Here is a 25,802-nt window from a genome sequence, read left to right as displayed (position 1 = left end):
GGTTACAAGTAGTGCGACATGAACCCCAGATCCCGGCTGAGGCCGTCCTCATGTGTGCGGAACTTGGCTATCAGTCTCTGCTCAGCGACTCTGTGCTGTTGTTACTACATCATCTCTACATGATGTTTTAAAATATCCCAGTGATGAATGGAGTAGAAGCACATAAGATTTGTACATTAACTTTTCAAATGTAAAGGTGGAGAATTGGAAGCAAGTTATCCAGACCTTAAACTTCATACTAACTGCTTTCTCTCTCCTCTCCACATTGGATTCTTGTCATCCTCTCAAAAACTCCCTTCTTTTTCTTTCTTTCTGTTTGATGACTGTATTTTTCCATTTCCTGTCTAGCCTGAATGACAGGCTCCTTGGCTCTGCCCAGTTTACTTGCTTCCTCCAACTCATCCTCTCGCCCACCCACTTAGCAACTCATATTTTCATCCTCAACAAGGCAAAGGTGAAAGGCCAAACAGCAGCTGCTGAACAAATTCCTGGGGTGTCTAATTCAAGGAGCACTTTAATTTAGCTGATAGGCCAGGGCCAGAGTTTTACCCTCCCCTCTCTGGTGGGTTTGTGGGGGGGGGTGGGATAAAAATATTTCTTGAAGGCCTTTCCACCATCCTCCTAACCAAACCTACTTCTGCAATTTTACATGGGGCGAACAAGACCTATAGCAGCCTGTCTGTCCCCCACTCCCATTTGAGGCTCTTAAATGTTCAATAATTGACCATTTTAGAGCTATTTTCCACCGGGCCTCAATTTTGAGGCAGGTGGGGGGAGTGTGGGGGGCAGTAGGGGGCCAGTAGGTTGTACTGCTCAGACGTCGAGTGAGATTGAGGGGAAGTGCTTCTCTCAGAGGCCCCCAATCTACAATGGGAACCAATCATCTCCGAACGATCAGCCGCCCACCCCTTCCCCAGGTGTTCCTCCCCCACTTGACCTCTCCCAGAAGACCCCTGACATTGCTCCCCCTTTTCCCCATCCCTCCCCAGGCCTTGACTCCCCTCCTCCCCGTGACACTCCCTGCACATTCTAAAGAAAATGATGACCTATCTTCATTAGTGCCTATGTTCAGTTGCACCCAGAAAGTACCTACTGTTTCTCAATCTTCTTTACCTGCCCACTATGTCCAGGTGTATCCCCAGGATACACAGAGGCGGCCTGCTGTCTTCCACACCCTTTTGCCCGAGATGACCTGAGGTGGATGTCTCCTGGTGGGGTGGGTGAGTAGGGGGTGGGGAGGGCAACCTTGAGGGTCTAGGCCTGCTTTCAGGCATTGTAGATGTTTGACTGTTTCACTCCTCACCATGTGGAAATGCCAGCATTGGATTGGGATAAGCACAATAAAGAGTCTCACAACCACCAGGTTAAAGTCCAACTGGTTGGACTTCAACCTGTTGTTATCAGACTTCTTATTGTGCTGAGTCCTTGTTGCCAGGAGCTGGAGGTGAGTCGCTCACAGTGATGGGGGGGGTGGGGGGTGGATGTCAGAGGGACTGGCGCACGCGCAGTTATGCTCACTTGTCGTTCATTCATGCAGTGATTACAGACTGGGACTGATGGATCAGTTTCACATGGGTGCTTGTGACCTGAATGCAGATTGGGACATGGAACTTATGGGCGTGGTGGAGGAATCAGCACAGTGACACCTGGTTAGCCCTGCTGCCTCACAGCGTCAGGGACCTGTGCTAGGACCCCTAGTCTTCACATTGTATATTCATGAATGGCAGAGCAGACTCAAAGGGCTGAATGGCCTACTCCTGCTTCTAGTTTCTATGACTCAGGTTCAATTCCGGCCTTGAGTGACTGTGTGGAGTTTGCATGTTCTCCCCGTGTCTGCATTGAGTTTCCACCAGATGCTCTGGTTTCCTCCCACACTCCGAAGATGTGTGGGTTAGGTTGACTGGCCGTGCAAAATTGCCCCTTAGTGTTAGGGAGATTAGCACGGGGTCACGGGGATTGTTGTCAGTGCAGGTTTGGTGGGCCAAACAGCCTCCTTCTGCGCTGTAGGGTTTCTGTAATTCTACGATTAATTGGATACATCTCACCTTCACTTCCTTAAGTCCAATGGATGTAGGTTCAAACATCTTTGTTCATGACTGACCACCATGGTCAGAATTGGCTGGATCACTCAGAGCATGAGAGAGGGAAAAAAATAGCAAAGGATCAAAAATGGCAATTTTACTTTTCGAAAAACTGCCATTAATGACACTCAGATTGTTGATGCTCGATGGGCTGAATGGCCTCTTTCTGCAGTGCAGGGATTCTATGATTGGGGCAGCACAGTGCTTAGCATTGCTGCCCCACAGCACGAGGGACCCGGGCTCGATTCCCGGCTTGGGTCACTGTCTGTGTGGGGTTTGCACATTCTCCCCGTGTCCGCATGGGTCTCATCCGGATGCTCCGATTTCCTCCCAAAGTCCGAAAGATATACTGATTAGGTGGATTGGCCATGCTAAATTGCCCCTTAGTGTCAGGGGGACTAGTTAGGATAAAAGCATGGGGTTGTGGGGATAGGGCCCGGGTGGGATTGTGATCAGCACAAACTCAATGGGCCGAATGGCCTCTTTCAGCACTGCAGGGATTCTATGAATCAATGATTAAATGATTGCAGACTGAAGCTTGATGGTGCCTAGAAAGTGAAACCTGCTGACTTCAAAGTCAGAAGTACAGGATACTGGAAGCATGCGTGAGATTGAAAAGTAAAGTTCATTTATTAGTCACAAGTAAGGCTTACATTAAAACTGCAGTGAAGTTACTGTGAAGTTCCCCTAGTTGCCACAGTCCAGCATGTCTTTCAGAATGTGGGAAGAAACCTACACTGACACAGGGAGAACATGCAAAGTCCATACAGACAGTAACCCAGGCCGGGAATTGAACCCACATCCCTGACACGGTGAAGCAGCAGTGCTAACCACTGTGCTAACGTGCCATCCCAGGATACGCATCGCATCGCAGGATAAGGACTTAGAGACTCTACATTGTTTGTGATGACTATTGCCCAGATCAGCTTAACTGTGCGATAAGAAGGTCCATTGCGCAATACTCGTCAAAGTTTGGAGATTGAGGTTCAGTGACTATAAATTGGGAACAGTAAGAGTGGCTGGCATGACTGAACTTAAAGTGAATGAAAGGGAGATAAGTTGAAGGGCAGAGAGGGAGCATTGTAAGTACAGAGACATGAATGAGTTCAGTAGAATTAAAATGTACTTTTGTGCCAGATTTGGGAAAAGAAATTGTGTGACTCAATAGGGAGGAGCTCAGGCAGCTAGGAATGTGGAGAATGGCATCCAGCTCAACCAGAATGAGTCAATTTCCTGGTAGCCATTTGTACACCTTCTTCTGACGATTATTAGCAAACCAATTGTGAAACAGTCTTTGCAGCAGTGATTAGTCTCATGTTTTGACTTACGTCTCCTAGATACATTTTGTGTCTTTGTATTTTTTTGGAGGGTATCTAGATACGCGTTAACTTGAGGCCCAGTCTCTGAGGTGGTGGTCAAAGACCCCGTGGTACTATTCCAAAGAAGAGCAAGGGACCTATCTCCAGTCTCCCGGTCAATATTTACCACTCCACCAATCCCCCAAAAACAGAAGATTTGATTGTTAAGGGTGGCACAGTGGCTAGCAGTGCTGCCTCACAGCGCCAGGAATCCAGGTTCAATTCCTGCCCTGCATGGTGTTTGTACATTTTCCCTATGTCTGCGTGGTCTTGCTCTGGTTTTACTCCCACAGTCCAAAGATGTACAGGTTAGGTTGATTGGCCATGCTAAATTGGCCCTTAATGTCAGGGGGTCTGGCAGGGTAAAGATGGGGCTGTGGGGATAGGAGTTAGATGGAATTGTGGTTGGTCCAGACTCGATGGGCCAAATGACCTCCATCTGCATTGTAGGGATTCTATGATTATCGAATTACTCTTTGTAGGAGTTTGCTGTACGCCAATTGGCAGCCACACATCCTGCATTGCAACAGTAAATTCACTTCAAAAGTGCTTCGTTGTCTGGAAGTGCTTTGGGACCTTCTGAGGAGGTGAAAGGCGCTATGCAAATGCAAGTCTTTTATCTTCATTTTCATGACGTTTGCTCCCCTTTTTGCCTTGGGCTGTAGACCACACCTCAGTAATAAACATGTGACGTTATCTTCCATAGGTTATTGCTGGTAAAGGAGTCATTTTCAAATTTGTGCTTCATTTTGTGACCACTTAGTGATTCACCATCACAGGGAGTTCTGATATTCACTCTTTGTGGTGGAAGTGGGGAGTTGAAATGAAACAATGCTACGATTTTACTTATTTCAATTTTGAAATGTTTTTCTCTCCTTTTCTTCGCAGGCCTTCTCATGTGAAGCCAAGTGTAAGTATTCTATTTTTCTTTTAAATGATATTTTACAATCAGACCACCTCATCATTGATCTCACTGCTGCGTGCTGACCTTTCACCTTTCATTTCTGTAACATGGCCGCAACTCTCCCAAATGTGTTGAATTGGCGGGAAAACTGTCCGAAATCCCGACTGATTTGTCAGTTCAGCTTCTCATCCTGATCTCCGCACTCTGTGCAATGTAGAAGTCCCAGTCATGAATCTCATTAAAAACCTGGTGGGGGTTTGGGGGGGGGGGTGTGGGTTGGGTGAGAGTTGGGGGGGGTGGTGGGAGGGGGGCGGTTTGGGAGTTGGGGGGGGTGGTGGGAGTGGGGGGGGTCGTGGGGGCTGGGGGTGGGGGTGGGGGGGTGGGAGTGGGGGGGGTCGTGGGGGGTGGGGGTGGGGGGCTGGGAGTGGGGGGGTCGTGGGGGGTGGGGGTGGGAGTGGGGGGGGTCGTGGGGGTGGGGGGGGAGTAGGGGGTGGTGTCGGTGGGGGGGTGGGGGTGTCGGTGGGGGGTGGTTTGGGGGCAGGCCTATTCGCACCAGAGTTTGACAGTTCTGGAACTCTGCACACACGCAGTGGTACCGATCTGTCAGAGTCCCCATTATCGATCGGGACCTGAAAGTTCCCGATAACGAACTTCTAAACCTACTTAAAATACATTTTAAAAAGATTCAAATTACTTGCCTGCCTTCCCGCCAGTTTCCAGCTTGGGTCTGACCGGCGTCTGTTCACCTGCTCTGGGAGATGAACATATATTCCCAGCACATGCGCATATCCCGGAACAAGGCTGGAGGTGGGCATCTCCACAGCCACCTGTCGGAAAAGTTACGGTTCATGATGGAAGAATCGCGGCCAATGTTTTTCAATTTTTAAGCCTCAATTTTACAATGATGTCAAAAATGGGGTGAGTTCACATCACAAGCTCTTCCATGTTGGTAACTCAAAGAATAATTCCTGCTGAATTTAACAATGGGAGTCCCCGCCCTAATGTACATTGGTTATTGTCACATGACATGACCTTCAGTTGAACATAGGATGTCCTTGCCATTGAGGGATTTGCCAAGCTAAATTGCCCCTTAGTGTCCAAAGATGTGCAGTTTAAGGGGATTGGCCAGGCTAAATTGCCCCTTAATATCCAAAGATGTGTAGGTTAGGGGGATTGGCTATGCTAAATTGCCCCTTAGTGTCCAAAGATGTATAAGTTAGGGGGATTGGTCATGCTAAATTGGCCCTAAGTGTCCAAAGATGTGTAGGTTAGGAGGATTGGCCATGCTAAATTGCTCCTTAGTGTCCAAAGATGTGTAGGTTAGGGGAATTGGCCATGCTAAATTGCCCTTTAGCGTCCAAAGATATGTGGGTTAGGTAGAATGACCATGCTAAATTGCCCCTTAGTAGCCAAAGATGTGTAGGTTAAATGGATTGGCCATGCTAAATAGCCCCATGGTGTCCAAAGATGTGTAGGTTAGGGGGATTCGTGGAGTAAAAGTGTGGGATTACAGGAATGGGGTGAAGGGAGAGAAACACGCCAGTTTCCTCACTGGAAACAACATTCTGCCAATTTTTCATAAGATTCCCCTTTATGATTCTACGATGCTTCCAGACCTGCTAAATATTTCCAGCACTTCCTGTTTTTAATTCTCCATTAGTTGTCCCTGAAACTAATCTTTATCATGTGTCTCAAAAACCCTAGCGGTATTTAATCGAGGTGACACAGGTCTTGCTCGCCTGCTGGAGATGATGGGAACTCTGTGTCACCTCCATTGAGGAAGGTTCATGGGAATTAAGTACTGGGCGGAAACTTAAGTGGCCAGTGGTGCGCCATTATTGGACTAAGGACGCCAGGGGAATGAAAATTCCCTTCCCTGAGAGCAACCAATCAACTTTCTCACTTAACCCACGTCAGCAGTTATTTCACCTTTGCCCAGTGTCCCTTGTACTTGCTATTTTATCTGCCATGTAATTACCAGGCTGAGCTGTTCAATAACTCTTATCTAACTGGCTGTGACTTTGGACTAAAGAGATACCAGTGAACACACTGTTCTTAACAAACTTAACCGATTGAGGCCAGTAGCTACCCATTGTCTGCAGTGCCGATGGGAGTGGTGGTTGCTATTGGCAATATACCCGCAGAAATACCTAGGAGCGCAGAGGGAACCAAACTGTAGTTGAGTGAGAGTGGGATGGGAGTCGCGAGGAGGGAGTTACTTTTCATGTTTTCCTGCATGGGCAACTGCACTGCCTGCCGCTGATTAGATCCCAGCGATTGTGGCATGTGGCCCTCCAGTGAGGCAGTGAGGTGGGAAGGCTGTCCTTAAGCCTACCAGAGTTCATCGGAGCAAAGGCAGTCGGATCCCCACTTGACAACCCACCCCCACCACCCCATCCGCAATTAGATGGCCCCCTCCCAGCCACAAATTCCCATCCGAAGGGGGCATTAAATTCTGCCTCACATCCCTATGGCCTTTAATTTGTCTTCTATTGCCTTGCCTTGTATCTAATTTTCACTTCCATATAATAATATTGAGCAGTTGTGAATAAGGCTGGATATATTGGAAGGAAAGAATAAATTGGTATATTTAATTTCTTGAAATAATTATTATTTCTAAGTGTCAAAATAAGTTGCATCCCTTTCAAGGACCTCATATTAGTCACATTTCTGAATGTGGAGATGCCAGCGTTGGACTGGGGCGCACACAGTAAGAAGTCTCACAATACTAGGTTAAAGTCCAACGGGTCTATTTGGTAGCACGAGCTCTTGGAGCACTGCTCCTTCATCAGGTGAGTGAAAGAGCAGCACTCTGGAAGCTCGTGTTACCAAATAAACCCATTGGACTTTAACCTGGTGTTGTGAGACTTCCTATTGTGCCAACATTTCTGAAGTAAGGACCGAGACATTACAGGCCATTAATCTTACTTAAGGTAATGAAGCAATATGCCTCTGGATTCTCTGTGATTTCAGTGTTGATATTAGAGGTTAAGGGGCAGGCACGCTATTGTCCCTGCTGTTGCAACATTTTATGTTTATGTTTTCACATTATCACTTCAACCCAGGCGAACAGTTAACCCGCCAGCGACCCTTGTACCTTCTATCCTATCTGCCATGTAATGACCTTGCTAAGCTGCTTGATAACTCTTACTTAACAGACGGTCAGCCTGAACAATACAATGGAGAGATACCAATGATCCTCTCAAACTTAACAACCTCCACCATACTGTACTGTGAAGAGAGTAAACCTTGTATTCCATGTATACGGGTCAAGCTGACTGTATCAGTGGCAGGTAAGCACTAAATATTAATAACGTTACACTGTCCAAAAATTTAGAAACTTGAAGACTGCAATTAATCAATTGGAAACTGCATTTTATGAGCAGATTACCACTGACGTTGACAATCTAATGAGGTATTGTGAGTAGGCATTTTCCAGAATTTTACCTCCCAGAATCGGGACGGGTGAGGCTCACAGAATGCAATTCTCCGCTGGCCTCGGGCGGGATTTTGCAGACCTCACCTTAACGAGGTCATAAAATCCCGCCACTGTGTGTTCATATCTAAATCCCATTCGCTTTATCAGACATTGTTAGGGACCAGACCAGAAACTATATTATGAAGTTAGCCCGACCCCAACTTTTACTTTTAGTTTTGTCATGAGGGTGAGCATAAGGGGTGGACTTCTCCCCAAAAAATTCTAAGTGTCGAATTTGCGTTAAAATTGGAGTGAATCTCGCTGGTTTTCTTCCTCACTCTGAGCCCTGCAGAGTGCATTAGCGTGAATCTCATGCAAGATTAGTTTGCGTGGTCTATCCCTGCTGGAAAGGCCGGCAGCATAGTGCTGAGTGGGCCACTGTGCAAGCGCCAGTCTTCCAGAGTGGAGATTAGCACATATGCAGTAGCCCCGCACTGCTGGTCTCCCGATCTCTGGCCAGCCTGATCGCTGCTCCTCCAACACCCCCGTGCCACAATCAGTGGCCCCCTGGACCTGTCCGAGCCAGCCTCAACAGCCCTGCCCCCCAGCCTCCCTCTGTTGTTCCAATTTAGCAGTATATCCATACACATAAATTCCTTCTTAAGAACCAGTTAGCACCAAAAAAATATATATTTATGTAGATGCTAGATTTCTAGCTTTTTAACACTTCTATGCAGAGATCTGGACTGACACCTGTCTCCTGACTCTCATACAGCAGAAATATCCTCAAACAATAGAACTGCTGAGAAATAAACCTAGTCCCTGGCAGATCCCAGTCTCCATACTTCAGAGAGAGAAAAAGAAAGGCACTGCTGTCTAATAACTTCAAGCAGCATCTAAGCTTGAGTTCTCTGTGTAAGCCTAGCTCCACCCAGTCATCTGAAATTACTGTCAATCAACTCAATCAAGTTCTACTCTGCCAAACCCCAGGGGAAATCACTAAAAACAACAGAACAGCATTAGTTCAGATTAAAACAAACAGTCTGGCAATTAGGAACAATTATGCTGCTGCAGTAACAATGCAGAATGTCGGTTATAGACCCAGTAACACCGAAAAATGAAAGAGAATGCTAAAGACATCCTGCATAGAAATATGACTAAAATACATTTCTTAAAAGCATAACTTTCGTCACAATACTTGAATGAATTTTGATGAAACTAGGTATTTACCCTGTGTAAATATTTACTGAAACGCATGATAAAAGGCCACCTGTTTAAAGATTTGTTTTTCTCGTGCTGAGTAAAAATTGTCCATTGTTGAGAGTTCTATTCTGTTATCGATCCTCTGCCACTCTTAGCAATGGTGCGCCTTAGAAAATCGTTTTACATTAGTTATAGACCACTTTAATATTCTTGTCCAATTGCTGCCCCCTGCAGGCAGTGAAAGATAGAATTAATACTTGTTTTCAGCATAGCAGCCAGCTAAAGGGGACAATTTGAACTCAGCTTTCTTGCTAGAAATGGGACAGCATGATACAGTATTACATGACAATTATACAACAGAAATGGGCTATTCAGTCCATTAGGACCATGTTGGTTTTATGCTCCGACGCAAACCCACTTCTCCCCATCTCCATCTGACCCCATCCACAAGTCCTTCTGTTCCAATTTCCCACATTTGTTTATCAAACTCTTCCTTAAATGCATCTCCTCTAATCACATCAGGAGTTATTCTTCTTCGCACACCTTGTGGTACACAGGCAGACATGTTTCCATAGTTAGTTTTCCCTGGAACTGGTTGCTCGTCTATTGTGAGAGTGTATAGCTTGAGGGGCATCACTCTACATAACGAATAACCAGGAACCTCCCCTGCTCTTATTGCCTCTATTGGCGTGTGTTGGATTTTGTGGGTTGCCACTGAAATTGTTTGGCCAAGTTATGAATGCATAGAGTCGTGGGACGGGATCTTACTGGCTGACCACGCTGTCGATCGGCATGGCGGGCCAGTAATGTAGGGCGAGGGGCGAAAAACTGGACTCGCACCCGATTTCTCACCTCTCACGATCTTGCCGGCCCCGTTCCGCTGGCAAAATCAGCGGCCAGGCTGATTTAAATATTAATGACACGCTTTCTCGAAGGTACGCTTTCTCTCCCGCTTTACACTTAGAATTTTTTTGGGAAAACGCCGCCCGTGGAGTTTTACAGCACAGAAGGAGGCCCTTCAGCCCATCATGTTGTGCTGGCCATTAAGTACCTATCTATTCTAATGCCATTTTCCAGCACTGGCCTTGTATGCTATGGGGTTTCAAGTGCTCATCTAAATGCTTCCTAAATGTTGCGAGGGTTCTCGCCTCTATCTATCTTTTAGGCAGTGAGTTCCAGATTTCCAGCACTCTCTGGGTATCCACTTTGCTGCCGTTTCCAGTGTAAAGCCAATTTCTCGCTTATTGTGTAGCACAGGTTATGCCGCATTTAGCATCGTTAAGCCTTTGACTAGTCATCCTCTGGTAGAATCTGGAATTTGGTCCCGGACAATTACAGTCTTTTGCATCCAAAAACGTGGATCCGACAGGGATCAGCCCCTGCGTTTCTGCCTGACCGTAGAAATATCACAATGACAAAGCCCAGCGAATGTGGTGTTGACTTGGTGTGGCAGCCAGCACTCCTGCCTCAATGTTCAATCCCCCATTCCAGCATCTGAACACATAATTTAGGCTGACGGTTCAGAGTGGTGTTGAGATGTCTACTTATAAAGGTCCTCTCGCGAGGGCAGGGTGTCAGCCAGGTCAGCTTTCCTCTCTCAAAAGCAAAGCCAAGAAAATAATAGCTTAACTGGTCATTCAGAAAAAGAGCTGCCCCTGAAACCTTGCTGTGGGCAGTTGGCTCTTACGGTTATCTACGTAATAACATTGACTGTGGTTCGAAAGTACTTCATTGGCAGCAAGGTGGATGTCTTGAAGTTAGGTGCCACAGAAATGTACTTGATTTCTTTAAAAGGAGCTAAGATAAGACAATAAAATTTAACTCTGCCTATTTTGACCAGAGGGTAAATGGAATCCGAGTGGAAGTGGAAATTTACCCAAAAGAAACAAGGACTTTGACACAGTTTCGGCAAGTGAGGATGAAGACTATAATGAAGGTAACAACAGTAAGAAATATCATCGAATCCCTGCAGTGCAGAAGAAGCCATCCGGCCGATTGAGTCTGCACTGACTCCCTGATAGATTAATTTACCAGGCTCTCTCCTCTGCCCTATTCCCCATAATCCCACACATTTCCCATGGCCATTCCCCCTAACCTATACATCTTGGGACACAAAGGGTCATTTTGGCATGGTCAATTCACCTAACCTGCACATTTGTGGACTGTAGGAGGAAACCAGAGCACCCAGAGGGAATCCACGCAGGACGTGCAAACTCCACGCAGACAAGGACTTGTGGCTGGGGTTGAACCCAGGTCCCTGGAGCTGTGAGGCAGCAGTGCTGACTACTGTGCCACTGCACTGCTTAGCACAAATATCCACGAAATAGACCTATACAAGGGCTAAACCCACATCTGAGATTGAAATGCCGCTGACAATGGCATAGTGGTTAGTACTGCTGTCCCTCAGTGCCAGAGACCAGGGTTTGATTCCCTGCTTGGTTGACTGTGTATGAAGTTTGCATGTTCTCCCTGTGTCTGCGTGGATTTCCTCCGGGTGCTCCAGTTTCCTCCCACACTGCAAAGATGTGCGGGTTAGGTAGATTGGCCATGCTAAATTGTCCATTAAGTGGCTGGGGTTATGGGGATATGGCTTGGGTGGGATTGTTGTCAGTGAAGCCTTGATGGGCCAAATGGCCTCCTTCTGCACTGTAGGGATTCTCGAAATCTACTGTATGATTTATTGGGGTTGACTTTCAAATCGGGATTGGGAATGTGACATCCAGTTGATTTCCGGGTCCAATCCCAGATTGTGCCTGTGAGGCGCGATCTTCAAATGTTAGTGCCCGATTTGGGCCTGAGGCCAGCTGGATGCCTGATTAATGGCACTGAGCACTTTGAGGAGGTGGGGGCTGCTTGTGGGCCAGAGGTGTCAAAGACAGACGGCAGCCATATTGGGGCCTATCACTGCCCTGCACAACGAGGAAGCAGGAAGTCTCAGCACTCAGAAAACAGGCCAAACAACCAATCAAATGGTACTACAACCGGTCTCTTAACAAAACTCCATGCTGGCATCAACTTCCCACTGTTAAAAATAATATTTTATAGCTCCCTGTATTGAAACTGATAGCAGTTCACTCATATGCCCCAGACTGTTTGGGCTTTGGCATTTTCAAATTTGAAAATCAGCACCGGGCTCTCCCCAGCCCATTAACACGTTCCCTGAGGCACTCGTTGACTAATTACTGGAGGTGAGCGGGTTCCCAGTGTCTCCAATTTACCTTAAAATGTGGTCAAAGCAAAATGCTTATGGACTGACTGCAGGTTATACAAGATTGGGTGGCACGGTGGCACAGTGGTTAACACTACTGCCTCACAGCACCAGGAACCCAGGTTCGATTCTGGCCTTAGATCACTGTCTGTATGGAGTTTGAACATTTTTCCCGTGGGTTTCCTCCGGGTGCTCCGGTTTCCTCCCACAGCCCAAAGATGTGGGGGTTGGGTTGATTGGTCATGTTGAATTGATCCTAGTGCCAGGGGGATTAGCGGGGTAAAGGTGTGGAGTTACAGGAATGAGGCCTGGGTGGAATTGTGGTTGGTGCAGGTTCGATGGGCTGAATGGCCTCCCTCTGCACTGTAGAGATTCCATGACTGATCCAATTTAGTCTGTGAAGTGCACACTTTATTATGTAAGGTGAGGCATGAGTAGTTTTATTTCACACTCAGTACAAAAAAAAAGTACATCAGGAGATGGGTACAAGTAGCAGAAGGAATGGTGAGAACTTAAGAAAAACATTCACTGCACTACACCATACGGTAAACTGCCCGCAGAACGAATATCTGTACAATGATCCAATCCTTAGCTTCTACCTCCAAGACAGGGATATGACTCCTTGCCACAAGATCTCTGAGAAAGTGTGCAAGGCCAGAAAGATACAGAAGATACTTGGTGACAGCTGTAATCAGTCTTTGGAGGCAAAAGTCCCTTCACCAAAATTCCTTTATTTACAAACTCTAATCGCAGTACACAGCATGCTGGCAGTTAGCAGTCTCCCTCTGGGGATGTCAGAGGAACTGACACTCTTAGTTAGGTACAAGGCAAAGACTCCCTGATTGGCATATCAATTGGATCCTTAATCAAGGACATCTTTTATTTGTCCAACCAAATAAATGAAATCAAATTAACTTAGGGCTCCTTAATCAGGGATCCTTAATCATACCCCAATAGGCCAACCTCAATGGCCTAATTGAAGTCATTACAGTAGACAAAATTAATCTGGTCTTTTTCTCAGTTAAATCACAACCCAGCCCCTTGCAGTGTATCTTTCATATGGGCTTTCTACCTTTTAAAATTAATTCTACATTTTTAAACTGGAGCATGACTTTTGGTTTCTCCTTGTGGCTCGATCTCAAAAAAAGGTCTCAAGTGTCTTTTTCTTCCTCCTTTCGCCCTATAAATGGGTTTCAAATGCATTGGGAATTCATGAATATGCATTTAGCAAGCCTGGTCCCCCCCAAAATAAACTGCCCCTTTCACTCGATCATCCACTTTCTACAAAGGCTGGACTTCAGACCAATTGCAGTTAACTACACGTTTCCAGAAACAAAGTATCTTTTCCTTTTCCTTCCAGACTTTGGGTTGGTATACATTTCTGCACAATGCGCGAATGTGTTACCCACATCTGCACAGCTGAGAATTCAATTCCCTCATATCGATCGCGGACACAACTCATCGACAAGGTCCACGCAAACGGTAAGAGCAAGTGTTAAAACTCCCAGAAACTTGACCGAATGTCAGAAAAAAGCTGATGTTAAACCAAATATGAAAACATCGTACTGTTTAATCTATGTGAATTGGTCGTATTGACATGCACTTGTATGGATCCAGTGTTTTATCCCCTTCCATTCTACCATCCACGACCCAAACACTCCTTCCAGCTGAAACAGTGGACGAAATTTTCACGCAGCAGGCGTGAAAAATGGCAGGTTTCTGCCGGTCGCAATGGTGGGTTTTCACACCATATTATCTGCAACAGAGCTCCTTAAGTATTCATCCATGGGGAAACAAACTGGTACGCTGGTGGGCAGCCTCCGATTTGCCCGCCATGCTGTGACCTCACTGCTGCCTCGAGTGCCATTTTTGTGATTTATTCATACTGCTTTCAATTTGAACAAAGGAAAGTATAGCACAGGAACAGGCCCTACAGCCCTCCAAGCCTGTGCCAATCGTGACTTCCTAATGAAACTTTAAAAAAAAACTTTCTGTTCTTAGTCGGTTCATATCACTCTATTCCCTGCCTGTTCGTGTACCCATCCAAATGCTTCTTAAATGTTGCTAATGTGCCTGCTTCCACCACCTCCATAGGCAGCGCACCACTCTCCAGTGAAAAACTTTCTCCAGCACAGCTCCCTTACTTTCCCCCTCTCACCTTGAACCTGTGCCCCCTTGTAATTGATGTTTCTGCCCTGGGAAAAAGGCTGTGACTATCCACCCTGCCTATGCTGCTCATAATTTTGTAGACCTCTATCAGGGCTCCCCTCAGCCTCCGTTTTTCCAGTGAAAACAATCCTAATTTATTCATCCTCTCCTCATAGCCAACATCCTCGAGACCAGACAACGTCCTGGTGGACCTTCTTTGCACTCTCTCCAAAGCTTCCACATCCTTCTGGTCGTGTGGCCAGAACTGCACGCGATACTCCAAATGTGACCTAACCAAGGTTTTATATAACTGCAGCATGATTTCCCAAATCCTCTATTCAAAACCCAACTGATGAAGGCAATCTTCCTTAACCACCTTGGCCACCCATGTGGCTACTTTCAGAGAACTGTGGACCTGCATGCCCAGATCCCTCTGTATGTTGATGTTCCTAAGGATTCTGCCACTTACTGTATAATTCACACCTAAATTTGATCCTAAATTTGGCACACCGATACAATGCAACCTCCTCCAAATTGGGAATAGCAAAGGCAAATTGGGTGACGGCACTGTAGAGTACCCACTTTTTAGGTTACAATGGTGGCCTGCTGCTTAAGTCATTTTAATTCTCCATCCACTCCCTGAGTTCAGCTTCAATGGGAACATCACCTCACCCTTGAAGCTCAATGAGTAATGGCACCTCGTCTTCCCATGAGGCATTTCACAACCCCCTGGATATAAAATCATGTTTCAACAATCCTGGGCAGCAGCTGCCACTTATTCTCTTGTTTACACCTCCTCTAGGTTTACACTTTGTTTCTTTACTTGTTCCACTATCATTTCTTTGGAAGAGAAACTACTTTTCCCAAAGGGTTGTGAATCTGTGGAATTCGCTACCCCAAAGTGCAGTGGATGCTGAGAGTGAGTAAATTTAAGGAGGAGTTAGACAGATTTTAATTGATAATGGGTTGAAGGGTTATAGGCAGAAGGCAGGAAAAGGGAGATGAGAAACATATCAGCCATGATCGAAGGCAGAGCAGACTCGATGGGCTGAATGGCCAAATTCTGCTCCTATGTCTTATTTTGTTTTGTCTCCCTCTCTCTTGTCACACCCCTACCCCCATCCCATATATTCCTTTCTCTCCTTCCCTACTCTGCCTCCAAGAGTGGCACGGTGCACAGCGATTAGCACTGCTGCCTCACAGCACCAGGGACCTGGGTTCAATTCCTGACTTGGGTCACTGTCTGTGCGGAGTCTGCATGTTCTCCCCATGTCTGCCTGGGTTTCCTCCAGGTGCTCCGGTTTCCTCCCACAATCAGAAAAATGTGCTGGTTAGGTGCATTAGCCATGCTAAATTCTTCCTCAATGTACTCTAACAGACGCCGGCATGTGACGACTAGGGGATTTTCACAGTAACTTCATTGCAGTGTTAATGTAAGCTGACTTGTGTCACTAATAAATAAGCTTAAACTTAAAAGCATGTTCTTTGCCTGCTTCATGTATGTAGTGGGAAATTCTTCGAGGTAGCCTGATTTATTTAAAGACTAAACCTTTTCACTAAACATTTCATTTCACAAAAGCAAAAGAAGTTGATTCAGTTCAATGAGATCCTTCAATTAAAATAGTTTTATTAAAACATTGAAATATTAGAATTAAGATCATTACAAATTAACAATATTCAGACAAACAAACAATTAAGACAAATCTCATTTTGGCCAAAATGGGAGATCACTGGTTCCACCAACACAACTAATGCACTAGCAGGCTTTTCACAAAGATCTCAGATTTCATGCCAGAAAAAGTAGAATAGTTATACTTTTTATTAATCAGATTGATCTGCTCAATGCTTAATTAAAAGCAATTTCATTCATTTACATTTCTGTCAATCTAGTGATGGCATGTCCTTCAATCAATAATTCTTTGACACCTTCAGATATACATAAGTCAGTCATCTGTCTGTTTTATGGACGTTCTCTCCCAAAACATGGCTTCTTATGATTCAACATTTTCTCTAACCAATTTAAACCGGTTCTATTGAAGGCGCCTTTATCTATTGGATTTAATTTCCCTGGCCCAGATATGCAGTGGTAATTTATTTTGTTGCATTATTTGTGCCTGACTTGATGTGGTATCTTTCATGAATGCATTTTTCATTCTACTGACATGTTACAAATTCATTTCTTAACAAGACAAATCTCATTGCTTAAGAAACATTATTAACATATTACTTAAATATTTTGTATTATTCTCAAACCACATATTAAAACATTAGCTGCTAATATTCCTCAAGTTGTGTGTATAGAATTAATCAGAATTCTCAATTACAAATTCAGTTTTCCAAACTGGTTTTCTTGTCTCTGATATTGACCTGCTGTCTGGCTTTCGTCACTGCCTTTCGGTGTTGTGAGACTTCTTACTGCGTTTACCCCAGTCCAACATCATGGCTTTTGTGTCAGAATATTTTATGTTTCAGTTTCTTAATCAAAAAGTCCATTGTTTTCCTACATCTTTCATTTCAGTTCGAATTTATCTTGCACATTGGCGGTGTGTCTGCGGAGTTTCCTCTGGGTGTTCCAGTTTCCTCCCACAGTTCAAAGATGTGCCGATTAGGTTGATTGGACATGCTAAAATTGACAATGAATATTCAAAATTAATTTTTCATATTAAGTTTATAACATATAACAAAATTAATATAATTCAATTATTCATATAACTAATTCCTAACCTACCTGGTCCTTTCTACTATTAATTCCCATGTGGATGTGGGAAGAAAGCGACCCAATGGGGGAGGGGAGAGACATTTCCTCTGTTGTGTGCAAGGGCACAAAGGAATCATGCCTCAGTTACATTGTCTGCTGATTATAATAAACTAATATAACAGTTGAGTGAAAATGACATTATAGTTGCTATAGCCCACAGAGAAAAGGAGATAAATTAAAGGATTGTTCTTTTTTTTCTTCACAGGGTACCGTGGAGTTGAGTTGCTTCCCAGCAGCCATGAACAGTGAAGTTTTTTTAGTTGCATCCACACTTCATGAGAGCGGGATGTCTTTGCGACGTAAGCATGTAGTCGAAGGTGGGTAAGGCAACATAAGGCAGTTTGACCCTCGAATTATTATAAGCTATCTGATTTTCTTTTCCCCTGCTTTCTGTTAACTCCAGTTTTGTTAGAGCCTTTGGTCAAAGGCAGTAACTCTCACCTCACCTCTTCAGTTCAGCTCTTTTGTCCAAGTTTGGACTAAAGCTATAATGAGGTCAGGAGCTAAGTGTACCTGATGGAACCCAAGCTGTATGTCACTGAGCAGGTTATTGCTGAGTAAGTGCCCTTTGATAGCGCTGTAGATGAACCCTTCTATCACTTTGCTTATGATTGAGAGTGGACTGATAGGGTGTGTAGTTGGCTAGGTTGGATTTGTCCTGCTTTTTGTACACCAGACATACCTGGGCAATTTTCCATGTGCCATTGTTGTAGCTGTACTGAATTACAGAATTACTACAGCACAAAGAGAGGCTCTTTCATTCTCCAAATAATCATTCTGACCTAATGCCATTCCTTGCCTCTTCCTCGTATCTCTGCACATTGTTTCTATTCAAATTATCATCTATGGAACAGCACGGTGGCACAGTGATTAGCGCTGCTGCCTCGCAGCACCAGGGGCCCAGGTTCGATTCTAGCCTTCTTGCCTGTGTGGAGTTTGCACTGCCTTCCTGTGTCTGCGGAGTTTCCTCTGGGTGTTCCAGTTTCCTCCCACAGTTCAAAGATGTGCCGATTAGGTTGATTGGACATGCTAAAATTGACCCTAGTGTCAGGGGGATTAGCAGGGTGAATGTATGGGGTTAGGGGGATAGGGTCTGGGTGGGATTGTGGTTGGTACAGACTCGATGGGCCGAATGGCTTCCTTCTGTACTGTAGAGATTCTACGATTCTATGGGATTCAATGCCCTCTTGGAAGCTTTGATTGAACTTGTCTCCACCACACTTTTATGCAGTGCATTCCAAACCCAAACCACTCACTGGGTGGAAAGGTTTTTTTTCACAGTACATTTGTCTCATTTGCAAATCACTTTAAATCTGTGCCTTCTCATTCTCGATCCTTTTATGAGTTTCTCCCTATCTATATAAAAGTAGGGAGGTCTTGCTGCAGCTGTATAGGGCATTGGTGAGGCCGCAGCTGGAGTACTGTGTGCAGTTTTGGTCGTCGTACTTACACAAGGATATTTTGGCCTTGGAGGGAGTGCAGAGGAGGTTTACTAGGCTGATACCGGAGTTGAGGGGGTTGAGCTATGAGGAGAGGCTGAATAAACTAGGCTTGTACTCGTTAGAGTTTAGAAGAATGAGGGGAGATCTCATTGAGACATATAAGATGATGAATGGGATGGATAGGATAGAGATGGAGAGACTCTTCCCACTCAGAAAGGACAGTAGGACTAGAGGGCACAGCCTCAAGATAAAGGGGGGCGGTTTAGAACGGAGTTGAGGAAGAGCTTCTTCACTCAAAGGGTGGTGAATCTCTGGAATTCTCTGCCCATTGAAGTGGTGGAGGCTGCCTTGCTAAATATTTTTAAGACGCGGGTTGATGGGTTTTTGATAAGCGAGGGGATTAAGGGTTATGGGGAGAGGGCGGGAATGTGGAACTGAGACACGACAGATCAGCCATGATCTTATTGAATGGCGGGGCAGGCTCGAAGGGCTGGATGGCCTACTCCTGCTCCTATTTCTTATGTTCTTATGTTTTTATCCTGTTCGGCCCTCTTCAGATTTTGGGCACCTCTATCAAATCTCATCTTAGCCTTCTTCTCTCCAAGGAGAAGAGTCCCAACCTCTCCAATCTACCCTCATAACTGAAGTAATAGATTCGCTCAGGGCATGGCTAGTTCTGGAGCACAAGTTTTCAATACTCGGATTCTATGGTTCTGAAGAATCTCTGGTTAAATGTTCATAGAATCTGAAGATGGTGGCATCTGCATTGCTGCACAAAATATATGTGCTGGTATACAATTCCTAATGAGTCCGTTGTGTTTCCTTGCAGATTGTACCTTGAAAGATTTCCTGGAGAACATAGAATTGTGCAAGGGTAAGGAAGCTCACCTATCTGTAGAATATACATTATTTTACAATCATGTATCTTTTCGATGGCAATGATATGGAAGCAGTGAAGAAAATTATTGTATTGAAATGAGGAAGAACTGAAACTTGTGATCAAAGAACTAAAGCTACAGTGCCACAATTGTCAAAACAGTCCATAACAAAAGCCGTAACAATTCTGTAGTATTGTGATTAGCTCACTATCATACTGAATTCTCTCTGGTAGTTATGCAAAGTTGGGGAACAACTTTCATTTAGAAGAGGAGTATTGTCAGACAAAATGTGATACAGAGCCAAATAAGGACACGTAGCCGAAAGCTTATTTATTAAGTGTCGCAAGTAGGCTCACAGTAACACTGCAATGAAGTTACTGTGAAAATCTCCTAATTGCCACATTCCGGCACCTGGTTGGGTACACTGAAGGAGAATTTAGCATGGCCAATGCACCTACCAGCATATCTTTCGGACTGTTGGAGGAAACCGGAGCACTCGGTGGAAGCCCATGCAGACATGAGGAGAATGTGCAGACTCCACACAGACAGTGACCCAAGCCAGGAATTGAACCCGGGTCCCTGGTGTTGTGAGACAGCAGTGCTAACCACTTTGTCACCATGCCACCTTGCTCAGAGAGGTAGATTTTTAAAGAGTGTCTTAAAGCAGGAAGGAGAGGTAGAGAGGCTGTGAATCTTGGGGTGGATATTCCAGATTGAGGGCATAAGCAGCTGAAGATACAATCATCAACAAAGGGGATGAGGAAAATCAGAGATGCACAAGTTGTCGGCATTGGAGAAGGTTAGAGAGGCAGGGAGAGGCAGTGATATGAAATTCACCATCCCATGTAAGAGAAATGGACAATTGTGAAATCTGACCACTGAAGTTAAGAAGTTTGAGCATTGGGAGCTTCAAGAGGTTTGTGTTTAAAATCTTCGGCATGATACCTACAATCATGTATTAAAGTGCAGGGGGAAGAGCAGTAACTGTTGGTGTCCAGACAATTAGGAGGAGCCTAATAGTTCCTCAATGGGTTGGAGCTTAAAATGACCAGAGATGGTGGCACAGCAGATCAGGGCATTGATATGACAGTTCATGTCTCTGTATAACCGAAGGACAGGAGTTTGCATCAACAACACACGTGCCAGCTTTCTGTAATCTTAATTCTTTTTTGACTCAAGATACAAGATTGCTTACATCAAACCCTGTTTCTTGCGTTACAGTTCCAAGTATAAATGTCACATTAGAAAACAAGATACAACTGGCTGTTATTAATGTACCACAGGATTACTACACCATGTTCAAGTATAATGTGACGTCACCATTTGAGAGTCAAAAGTCACTGGCTACTGAAAAATTAGTAAGTAGCTTTGAAAATGCTGATTATGTGTAAGTGTGTAAATCGATAATATCCGTAAGCTGTTCAAAGTGCAAAACTTTCATCCTCGTATGGGATTAGAAGACTGCCCCGCAATAGCCCACATGGCGAGGACCACTTGTTGTTGTAGAGTGGCACTAAGTCAGGCCCACTGTTACCCCATGGAGGTTAAATAATGTATGATTCGTAGAAGGCAGAAGAAGAGAGAAAAATGATAAAACTCCACGGTTCACAAACACGGCATATATAGGCAAAGACACAACTGTAAGATAATTACAGATTGGACTGTGAAGAATAGTTAGAATGCGAGTCTTTACAGGTATAGGCAGTGTGTGTGGAGAGAGGGAGATAATCACAGGTTAAAGATGTGCGAATTGACTCAAGCCAAGCCAGTTAGCAGGACTTTGCAAACCCAGGCAGTGTGTGGGGATTTTATGCCGTGTTTGTGAAACCTACCTCCACTCGCCTGATGAAGGAGCAGCGCTCCAAAAGCTCGTGATTCCAAATAAACCAGTTGGACTTTAACCCTGGTGTTGTGAGACTCCTTACTGTGCCCACCCCAGTCCAATGTTGGCATCTCCACCTCATGGCTCCCAATGCACTCAGACTAATGCTGCCCATTCTGGCAATGAAATTCAAACCACACCAACCCCCATCACAGCCTCCCTCCTCTCAAATTCCTAGACAATCAGAAGGAATCCTCTTGGCTTTTCTTTTTAGGTTTAAGGTTTGAATTTGAATGGGTGGTATTGCCCTTGTTGTGACATCTCTGCGTGGCAATGCCACCTGATGGGAGTTGTAGCTTCTTCCCCTTCTTAGTGGTCGCTGATGATGAGTTATGGGACTGATTGGTTAGGATTGTATTCATTGGAGTTTAGAAGAGTGAGAGGGGATCTCATAGAAACTTATAAAATTCTAACGGGATTAGATGGGGTAGTTTCAGAAAGAATGTCCCCAGTGGTGGGGGAATCCAGAATTAGGGGGTCACAGTTTGAGGATAAGGGGTACACCTTTCAGGACTGTGATGAGGAGAAATTTCTTCACCCAGAGAGTGGTGAATGTGTGGAATTCACTACCACAGAAAGTATTGGGGGCCAAAACATTATGTGAAGAAATTAGGCATAGCCCTTGGGGATAAAGGGATCAAGGGATATAGGGGAAGGTGGGATCAGGACATTGAATTTGATGATCAGCCATGAACAGAATGAATGACAAAGCAGGCTCAAAGGGCCGAATGGCCTACTCTCACTATCAGTTTCTGTGTTTTGATATTTAAAATATTATTTAAAAGATTTCCTGCATTGCTTCCTTTGGCCACCAGCAGATTGATACTGATTCCGGTGGATTCCTGGCCCTGTCAGGCAGGTTGCCAACCCTATTTATAAGCTACTCAAATCTGGCCGTTTGTCTGGCCAGGTCATGTTGTTAATCCACTAGATGGCACACCTAAAGGCAAAAGGCTTTTGGCAAATGGATTGGGCAGAAGGGCAGTTTTGTAGAATCATAGAATCCCTGTGGTGCAGAAGGAGGCCATTTGGCCCATCACATCTGCACTGACTGTCTGACAGGGCATCCTTTCCAGACCCTATCCCAAGGAAGCCCACATATTTACCCCCCTTAACCTATACATCTTGGGACACCAAGGGGCAACTTAGCATGGCCATTCCTCCTAACCTGCACATCTTTGGAGGCTTTGAAGTTGTGATCATGTAATTGAGAAGTCATTGCTAGAAAGAGGCCTTGGGGATGAAAGAATAGAACAGTTTCTAGTGAGCTAGCTGCCTGTTTTACACCACCTGATTCTTTTCCCCCAGTTGATATAATGGCAGGATATAAAACAGATGGTTAAGATGCTATCGGCTATTTTGCATTAGGGCCCAGGACTAGTTTTGTCCCCGCTGAGATGACCGACTTGTTAGTTGTGCTTTAAGAACGGTGAAAGATGGTGTTTTATAAATACATGTGAGTGATAATCATTATTATTGTTTATCTAGAAAGAGACTGAGGTGCACCTCAACTACTCAGACATTGTCCCTTGCTTGTGCTTGCAGGTATGTGTCCATTATATGATTATATCTAGAATGTTAAGACAAGGATTAGTGAAGGCTCCTTGTGTTTGCAGGGACGTCCTTGGGTTTGCAGGGACGTCCTTGGGTTTGCAGGGACGTCCTTGGGTTTGCAGGGACGTCCTTGGGTTTGCAGGGACGTCCTTGGGTTTGCAGGGACGTCCTTGTGTTTGCAGGGACGTCCTTGTGTTTGCAGGGATGTCCTTGGGTTTCCTAACATACAAGTAACGATAGCAATAAAGATGAGTGAAGGCACTATCGGTAATAAACGATCCCAGTTCATATTGCTGCCTTAATAACATGGACATCCTTTTGAGGTCATTGTATCTTTTCCTGTACTGTCACTATCATTCCAGAGGTTGTGGAGTTTGCAATGGCTGCCTGTGCTCCCTCCAAAGAGCTCCTTTATAGGATTTCTCCTCTCGATTCTCCCTAGTTTTAGCCAGCTCCAACTCCAGGGATTAACCTGGCGTGCAGCCTCCAACGAGACCCTCAGGCATTCCTGCAACTCACTAAACATTCCCCTTTTCTGAACTGCAGCCTTTAAAGGTGGCAGCAACCTTTTGTTGAGTATTAACCAGAGAAGGCACGGTGAAGTACTCAATCTTCTGAGCATTATTACTTGCTAGCAAGGAGAACAGACACAGTGAATCTCACAATGGTGTTCTAACGGAGTTCCGCGTATTAGTATCAGTTATAGCACTTCTTAGTCAACAAGAAAAAATATGCCCGTTAAACTAGCAAAAGCCTTACTGTTTGGTGTGTACTGTTAACCAATAGAATTTAGCATCATTTCAATCTTTCATTTGCATTCTTGTCACCTATACATGCAGCTGTGCAGAATCCTTGATATTTTTAACAGGCAATGTTCAGTAAACATCCGCATTTTCTTTAACCACAATCAGCACTTGAAACATTCTGTGGTCTCTCAAGGACCCCCCTCATGCTGCACAGCAGACTCAGACCCTTCATCTGCTAACAGCTGGTTCCAACTTCCACACTTTCTCTCTGCTACGTTAACCCAGTGGGGAGTGTTGCTATCGATAGCTAAACGGAATTAGGAAGGGAATTCCATTAGGTTAGCAGCAGTGCCATATGTAGAGCGGAGGAACTACCCTGCCACTAATCTGTCCATGAGAGGAAAATTCTACACCGTGACACTCCGTGAGCTGACTTATTCCATCGGGAAAAGTTTCGATCAGAGCCCTGTGATATTTTTGTGAAAAAAAGCAAATTATTGCAAATGCTGGAATCTGAAATCAAAAGAGAAAATGCTGGAAAACCTCAGCTGGCAGCATCTGAAAGGAGAGAAAAGAGCTGACGTTTCAAGTCCAGGTGACCCTTTGTCACAGCTCTTTTTGTGAAATACTTGTGTAAACTCGATTTACATTACTGGGCAGCTTCAGATCACTGATCAATAAGAGTTAGTCACAATAGCTTGCCGTGCGATTGTGAGACTGATATTTTCACAGTCCGTGTGAGATTCTTTGTACAAATGTACTCACTGGCCGGAATTCTCCGGCCGCTCGCGCCGCTGGGATTTTATGGTCCCGCTGATGGTGTGTATCCGGCCACGGGTTTCCAGGCAGTGTGAGGTGGCTTCGGTGGGAATTCCCACTGACAGTGGTGGAAGCAGAGAATCCCACCACCAGCAAACAGGACACTACCTCCCACCACTGAGCAAAACGCTGAGTTGGGGGGGAGCAGAGAATCTCACCCATTATTATTTTCCAAGAGAAGAGCATCAAGATGTACCGGCTGTGTATTTCCTTCGTAACATTGCATCAAATTAAACGTTGAGATTGTAGCTTTGTTTTATTTGTTTGCGATCATAGGCATTTAATACATTCCAATTGATTAAAACCCTGTATGCCGCTTACTGTTCAGAAGTGACAGGCATGGTTCAGTACTGATTTGGTTTATCCATTATTCTGCTTTCAATAGGTGTGGTCTGCAACAATAGAAGATGCCAGACGATGTGAAAAATGTCCCTTTTCTGCCGGTGAGTTGGGCTGCTTCTCAGCCTTCCCACCTTCGGGTGTCATTGTACAGTAAGATACATTTTTGTGGGTTATTTACATAGACAAGCAGGGTACATGACTTTACCCGGGGAGGGGCACTGGCAACTCCTCTGAAGCCCAATTACAATTACTGTTCACAATTTGCCTATCTGCGGCAGGATACCATGAGGGGGTTGGGCAGTGGTGATGGGGTGGGGTGGGGGGAGGGGGTGGATGGCGAACGGCCCGCCCCAAATACCTCCCCTTCCCCTCCCACCCACTCAGAAGCAAAGCCGGCCCACCCCATGGCCTTAACAGGCTGCGGGTGGGCTTAATAGGGACCGTCAGGGACTCCAGTCTCTCACTGAGGAGGAAGTCCTGTCCTCAGTCCCAGCAGCGCCAGGGATGTATTAGTGGACACTGCTGGGACTGCAATGAGGAGGAAGGAGAAGGCCCAATGGATCCCAGAGGGTAGGCGGTTTGGGCATTTTTTTGTGGGGTGATGTGGGGCTAGCATGTGAGGGTTGTCATTTAATGCAACAGGTGAGTAGAATGTTATAATTCAGATCAGAAACTCTGAAGTGTTTTATGAAGCCTACCTGGATCATAAGTTTTACAATTTGAATTTGGCGAGGGTAAGCATGAGATGTTTCACTTCAAGTCTGATTCAAATGAGCCACTAGGGAGCTTTTATCAAACAAAGTTTATTTAAGAATGCAGTTAACATAGAGCAATAATTTTTACCAATTACAAACCAGAAAGACAAACAACCATGATACTGTATAACCCAGAATAACTATATGAAATGTTCCAAACAAACTTCTTTAAACAAAACCCTTGCCACAGGCTTAGCACAGAAAATATATGACTGCTTTCTGTTCTATATCCTGCCCCAATTCCTTTCCATCAGTGATACATATCCGGAATTCTCTGGCTGTTCTGGCTGGTGGATCTCCTGGTCT

General features: G+C 45.0%; 1 protein-coding gene across 1 annotated transcript in view; it reads left to right on the top strand.

Annotated features, from left to right (window-relative positions):
- The window catches only part of LOC145336308 (interleukin-17 receptor C-like), a 65,579-nt gene that overhangs the window by 17,949 nt on the left and 21,828 nt on the right, over positions 1–25,802 (top strand). Inside the window, exons 2-10 of the mRNA XM_080181742.1 lie at positions 4,328–4,349; positions 7,502–7,636; positions 10,805–10,900; positions 13,533–13,654; positions 17,284–17,395; positions 19,350–19,394; positions 20,620–20,756; positions 22,769–22,825; positions 24,785–24,842. Of these exons, the coding sequence (XP_080037868.1) occupies positions 4,328–4,349; positions 7,502–7,636; positions 10,805–10,900; positions 13,533–13,654; positions 17,284–17,395; positions 19,350–19,394; positions 20,620–20,756; positions 22,769–22,825; positions 24,785–24,842 (784 nt within the window). The remainder of the gene's footprint in view (positions 1–4,327; positions 4,350–7,501; positions 7,637–10,804; positions 10,901–13,532; positions 13,655–17,283; positions 17,396–19,349; positions 19,395–20,619; positions 20,757–22,768; positions 22,826–24,784; positions 24,843–25,802) is intronic.

This window comes from Carcharhinus amblyrhynchos, chromosome 3, assembly GCF_965287045.1.
Source record: "Carcharhinus amblyrhynchos chromosome 3, sCarAmb.v2.hapA, whole genome shotgun sequence".
In the NCBI taxonomy this organism is placed as follows: Eukaryota; Metazoa; Chordata; class Chondrichthyes; order Carcharhiniformes; family Carcharhinidae; genus Carcharhinus; species Carcharhinus amblyrhynchos.
This window is presented reverse-complemented; position numbering and strand designations above follow the sequence as displayed.